General features: G+C 36.2%; 2 protein-coding genes across 6 annotated transcripts in view; one reads left to right on the top strand and one right to left on the bottom strand.

The window, feature by feature from the left end:
* LOC133558082 (katanin-interacting protein) overlaps positions 1–284 on the top strand; it is a 28217-nt gene extending 27933 nt beyond the window's left edge. For all 4 annotated transcript variants that reach the window (XM_061909175.1, XM_061909178.1, XM_061909176.1 and 1 more), the window contains one exon: positions 1–284. This exon is cut by the window's left edge and continues 638 nt beyond it. The gene's annotated coding sequence lies outside the window, so the exon portion shown is untranslated.
* A 49-nt stretch (positions 285–333) lies between these two features.
* Positions 334–3565, bottom strand: LOC133558087 (cytochrome c oxidase subunit 6B1). Of its 2 annotated transcripts, none has more exons than XM_061909186.1 (4): positions 3411–3565; positions 2821–2941; positions 2519–2619; positions 334–546 (listed from the first exon to the last, which is right to left on the bottom strand). In XM_061909186.1, the coding sequence occupies exons 2-4, from the start codon at positions 2924–2926 to the stop codon at positions 493–495; spliced, it is 261 nt and encodes an 86-aa protein (XP_061765170.1). In that variant the 5' UTR covers positions 2927–2941; positions 3411–3565; the 3' UTR covers positions 334–492. The 2 variants fall into 2 exon arrangements, with proteins under 2 accessions (XP_061765170.1, XP_061765171.1); XM_061909187.1 differs by having other exon boundaries at positions 2821–2988; positions 3411–3559.
* Between the last annotated feature and the right edge of the window lie 2715 nt (positions 3566–6280).

Consider the following 6280-nt stretch of genomic DNA (forward strand, 5'->3'; position numbering starts at 1 on the left):
CTGTAACTTTACCTCAAATTGAGCATTTTACAACGGGACACGTTTTGTTGTCGTGCAAAACATTTCAAGGAATATGGACTAAAAGATGTATTCAGCGAAAACACAACAAACTTACAAATAATCACTTCTTGTACTGTGTGTTAAAAAAAAGTTGTGTGACGATGGCAGTCAGCATGGGGTGATCGTTGTTTTTTGGGGAAAATTCCATTTATTTTTATAATCTTGTTCAAACCTGTATATTAAATGTAGGGTTCTTTAAAAAAATTAAATGTGTATATACTGTACACGGTCTGTAGTGTTTTCATCTATCATGAAGGCCAGCCAACAACTGTATACTTGATAGATCTTTATTATAGGCTGCATTGGACAGTATAATGGTGTTTGGAAGGAATGAACATTCAGTGCTTTTGTTATTTAGAGCTACACGCTCTTACAGTAAGTCACTTTACTGTTACATTTATCAGGAAGCTTGGGAACTTTAAACCTGTTTATTCAGATTTTTCCTGGGAACCTTCCCTCTTCTCTCTCGTCGTCCCATTTCTGGATCTGAGGGACATTGTTCAGAGTTCAAGGTACAGTATATTTCAGTTTGAACAATTTCATGTACAGTAGGACCTCAACTTACAAGCTTAATTGGTTCTGTGATTGAGATCTTAACTCCAAACACTTGCATCTCAAATCAACGTGGGCTTCACACTCACTTTCTTCCTTCCATTGTTTGGAAAAACAGTTGTATTGATCTCTATCTATAAGCTAATGCTATCATTGAAGACCGAACATTTTGGGGTTTACTATGATATTTGCTACACCAACTAATACCAAGGATGCTGGTAACTCAAAGAATAGCAATTAGTCGAAAGAGAGCTCTTATCTCAAAATACTCTTAAGTTGAGGTACTACTGTACTTTCTTCACTGCAAGAAATACACAGGTACATTAAACAGTGTAATAGTATTAAAAAATGAGGATTGTTAAACAATGACATTTGATTATATTAAGTGTATGCAAGTTATTTTTGTAATGTTTTTATTTGAAAAATGTACCATTAAAACTTAAGTTTATTTTCATTTTTGGGAGCAGATTTTTGTAAAAATTCTACATAATTATTACAGTGTTTCCCACAGGTCAGGCATCTATTTGTGGTGGTGTGGTCGGGCGGTGGGAGGGGGGGGTGATGACCAAGAAGAACGCGGAGTTGGAATATAATTACAACAATTTGTGTACATATTTATATACATATTTATATAATATAATATGTAACTACAAGCTCCATTCACAGACCGAGTCCCATTGCTTTTATGAGCGGTCGAGCGAGTCAAAAGCCGAAAAAAAATAATAATAAATAAATACAATTTATTAATTTATATTTATTTTTTTATTATTTGTGGCGGCCGTAATTCTTTCGTGGCGGGCCGCCACAAATAAATGAATGTGTGGGAAACCCTGCTATGTACAGCTATTTTGGAGCAACACACGATGTCGCACATGTACTGCTTGCAGCGAGTATGGGGCCTGTTTGCTTCGTCCTTGAGGTTATGCTAAGAAAAGGAAAATGTTTCTATAAAAAAAAAACCTACTTTGAACAAAAAACCTTTTGATTATTATTAAAACTGGAAAATTACCCTTAAAATGTTTTTCAGTTGCACATTTTTTTGTATGATTAAAATGCCATTTCCATCAAAGGTGTTATGTGTGATTCTGTTATAGCCATACAATTCTTTAAAATGTACTGTAACAGTAAAGTGTTTTTTAAAAGCCACATGTTTGAAGCTATGTAGCATTTTGGGAAATACCATTTAAACTGGCTGATTCCAAAACATTTCTTAAAGTGATAAATGTTTTAATGGTACATTTCATAAAACTACTTTGTGTGTGTGTGCGTGTGTGCGTGTGTGTGTGTGCGTGTGTGCGTGCGTGCGCGCGTGTCTTTTTTTTAAGGATACATGTTTGTTTGTTTTTAGACTTATTACAAAAGTTTTAAAACTTTGAGCTTGAAAACCTAATACACAGGTTTGAAGTACATTTTTATTCAAATAATACAAAATGCCAGTTAAAGATACAATTTATTAAAAACTAAACAAATAAATCTTTGTAACCATGGATTAAAATTATTAAAGTACATTTTTAAATTCAAATAAGATAAAAAGCATCAAACTATATGTAACCTTTAAACATTTTGTTGCTAAAAGGGTATTTTTTGATTAAAAAAAAAATCCATAAAATGTTTTTCACGATAAAATATTTAAAAATAAAAATGTACCTTGGTTGGCGAATTAGTTTGTTGCCATTATACACTGATGTTGTTTCAGTCCTCTCTTTAGCTCGGTGTTTTGTGATAAAGCATGCAAGTCCACATTATGTGAACTTTTATATGTATTTTATATGAAATGCTTGCTATTTTGGGGATGTTTCTGAACTTACCAAATGTGCACATATGGTTGCATCATTAGACTGCAAGTTTACTAATGTCCAATATGTTTACCCTGTCTGTAAAGTAGGAGGAACAATGTTTTATTTACCCAGGAAATTGGGCAGAGGGATTTGTAGACCCTTTTGTACCAGTCACACGGGGCTGTGTCCACACCCTTTGCCTCGAGAGCTTTCTGGCAGCGGTGGTAGTCTATGAATAGATCAACCACAATACAGTAATATTAGTCCTGAAAGCACGTGTGACTGCAATCCAGGTTTTAGGAGCAAGAAGTCCATCTGAGGATTTGTCATTTAAAAACATAACGTAACTGAATGGATGACAAAGTGTTGCCGATATATAGATGATTTATTCCAAAAGTGTACACCTTATGTGACCTTGACCCAGACTCACCCAGATAGTTGGACCAACAGTTCCTGGTCTGGTTCTGGTTGGGGAACCTTGCATCAAATGGAGCTGTGCGATAGTTGTCCAGTTTCTTTTGAATGTCCTCAGCCATTTTTTTTTAGGGATTCTGTCACAAGTAGCAAATATTGGCAGAGGTGCTAAGAATTCTGACACCTGCAGTTATAGCAGAAATAACCTGATGAGCAATAATCCAAGCATCTAGACTAAGTGTGGCACTGTTTAAGTTTGTAATAGTCCTTTTTAGATGTAAATGTTGTACATAAATATGTCGTCCTGGTACCTACATTAAGGATTGTCAAAATAGGACAAATGGCTTCCTGTTTATTTACAGTGAAATTAACGACTGATATATCAATAACAAACAATGTCAATTATTTTTTATATGTAATTTCATACAAGTCAACTGAGATCAAACGGACTAAAATTAATACGTGACATGAAATGAAATAATATGAAAGCGAAAGCCCGAGAAATGTCAGCAGTACGTCTTCAAAATGCACAGTTTTGTTGAATGCTATAATTAATCATCATGATATCGTGATATGTATGATCAGAAAATGAAAAACAGGCGTTACCTTGAAGCTGTGGCAATGAGAAGCTCGGAGTGACTTTATAGCTGTTGGATTGAAAGTATGACGTTGAAGTGATAATGCGCGCTCCCGTGAACGCACCACTGCGGCCGTGCAGTGTAACGTTAACGATATGGCGGACGCAAAAGGGTCACATTGACACCAATTTGGGCTTTATCGGCACCTGCTCGTCCGTTTTAATTTTGTTGACGTCGGTACACCCTGGGGAGCTTTAATTTAAACCCATTTGTTTGTGTTTGGGTGTTTTTTAAAGCCTTTTGTCACACACAGACATCATAATGCGGAAGTGTTCTGTTATCAATCATCAACTCATGTCTACTTGAACGCGTCACGTACAGTGACTGATAAAGTTAACTTTTATTTTACACTAAATCTTATCCACATCTGTTTGAAAGGAACGTTGAAGAATCTAATCAAGACTGTCATCGTGGTGAATAAATAACCCACGTCATATCTCTTACTGCGCTGGCACACTCGTACGTGACTGAGTCCCACATGCACTTGGCATCATGTACACTACACAGCATTGACCCAGGTGTCAATCCACCGCGCATGCGCAGCAGTGGGTGCTGTTCGAGGATACTGGTGTAGTAACATTTTACAACACCAGAGGGCGGCAAAAAATGTATTTTTAATATACACGACAATTAAATATTACCGTATTTGCTTGAATTGCCGCCTGGGCGCTAATTAATTTAAAACCTCTTCTCACTCCTGCACTTACTAAAGGCATGTGGTAAAAGTAAGCATGAGCTAATTATTTTAAAACCTCTTCTCACTCCGGCACATACCAAACGTATGCAGAAAAAAATTGAGTGTGATGCAAGCTTGGACCTTAAATCCTACTGAATAGCTCTTAATCTTCTTCCCTTTATGCGATTTCAAATTACCAGTGTTGAAATCAGCCTCCTCCATTTTGAAAATGATGACAGGGGAAGTGTCACGAGTTTGACCAGGCGGTAATACTAAGCATGCGCTAATTATTTTGGGAAGCGAGTTTGACCCGGTAGTAATTCAAGGCAGGCGCATACTATATGCCAGGGGTAGGGAACCTATGGCTCTCGAGCCAGATGTGGCTCTTTTAATGACTGCATCAGGCTCTCAGATAAATCTGAGCTGACATTGCTCAACACGATAAGTAATGAATAATTCCACTTGTAATCACAGTTTTAAAAATAACATTTAAAATATAAAACATTCTCATGCTTTTTTTATGTTCAAGAAGTTGCGTTAATGGTGAAAAGTAATTATTATTGATTAGTGTGGGGCTTGTCCTCCTGGGGGTTCTTCAGACCACCAAGCACCGACATGAGAGCCTGTTTCAGGGTTACAATATTGTTTTATTTTTCAATAAGTCTCTCAGTTGCTTTCCAGCAATTGTCTTTTTCTCTTTCGTCCTCACTCACGCTCTGGCTCCAGCCCCAACCCCGTCTCTCCTCCTGGCTGCTGCTTATAACAGATCGACAGGTGATTAGATAACAAGGCCCAGGTGGGCCATCTACGGACCTGTCGCTGATTTCGAGGCCGGTCCTGGCAACACCCTGCTTCGCTGCAGGCCCGCAGGCCACGCCCTCTCCACAGTTAGCTTCAGAAAAACAATGTAATTACAAAGAATAAGAGACCTATTATTCTCCATAAATGTTGATCTTACTTAAAAACTCATGTTTTTAGTTGTGTTCAGTGTTACCAAAAATGTTATATGGCTCTTACGGAAATACATTTTAAAATACTTGGCTTCTTGGCTATATGCCCTGCGACAATTCAAGAAAATACGGTATATATTTTTCTTATTTGTATTTGAGTTTAACTCGGAGCTAATAAAACAAATGAGAAATCTATCGTAAAAAAATGTAATATTGCAAAAACTTACTGAGCCTTTAATTGTCATGTGTCAAACTCAACATCGTTTCATGTGGCCCTCGAAAGCCTGGAAATAATGTGCATTAGTGCAGTGGTTCTCAAATGGGGGTACGTGTACCCCTGGGGGTACTTGAAGGTATGCCAAGGGATAGGTGAGATTTTTTAAAAATATTCTATAAACAACAATTAAAAAATCCTTTATAAATATATTTATTGAATAATACTTCAACAAAATATGAATGTAAATTCATAAACTGTGAAAAGAAATGTAACAATGCAATATTCAGTGTTGACAGCTAGATTTTTTTGTGGACATGTTCCATAAATATTGATGTTAAAGATGTATTTTTTTGTGAAGAAATGTTTAGAAATAAATTCATGAATCCAGATGGATCTCTATGACAATCCCCAAAGGGGGCACTTTAAGTTGATGATTACGTCTATGTGTAGAAATCTTTATTTATAATTGAATCACTTGTTTATTTTTCAACAAGTTTTTAGTTATTTGTATATCTTGTTTTCCAAATAGTTCAAGAAAGACCACTACAAATGAGCAATATTTTGCACTCTTATACAATTTAATAAATCAGAAACCGATGACATAGTGCTTTATTTGACTTCATCTCTTTTTTTCAACCAAAAATGCTTTGCTCTGATTAAGGGGTACTTGAAATTAAAAAAAATGTTCACGGAGGGTACATTAATGAAAAAAGGTTGAGAACCACTGCATTAGTGAGCACTTCATCTTTCCTATCAAACGGATTTGTTATTTTTATTTTGACAGGAAATTGCCTGTCTTGTATACAGTTGCATGTCTTTCAAAATTGAGAACAATCTGACCTTGCAAAAAAAAACCAACATATTACCACAGGGGTGTCCAAGGCGGGACCCGCAGCTGTAGTTTGGTTGGTCCGATGCATATTGTACAAAATATAACAACGTATAAATGAAGAGCAAACATTTTTGATGCAATGCGACCAAAAAGGTACAAATTT

The sequence above is a fragment of the Nerophis ophidion genome, linkage group LG08, assembly GCF_033978795.1.
Source record: "Nerophis ophidion isolate RoL-2023_Sa linkage group LG08, RoL_Noph_v1.0, whole genome shotgun sequence".
Taxonomy (NCBI): domain Eukaryota; kingdom Metazoa; phylum Chordata; class Actinopteri; order Syngnathiformes; family Syngnathidae; genus Nerophis; species Nerophis ophidion.

Excerpts from the sequence above, each read along its gene's own strand:
- LOC133558087 (XM_061909186.1), bottom strand. The coding sequence starts at position 2,926 with ATGGCTGAGGACATTCAAAAGAAACTGGACAACTATCGCACAGCTCCA. Across the intron at positions 2,620-2,820 it reads CTGTTGGTCCAACTATCTGG|ACTACCACCGCTGCCAGAAA; the intron begins GTGAGTCTGGGT and ends ATCTATTCATAG. Across the intron at positions 547-2,518 it reads CCCTCTGCCCAATTTCCTGG|ATCCAGAAATGGGACGACGA; the intron begins GTAAATAAAACA and ends AATGTCCCTCAG.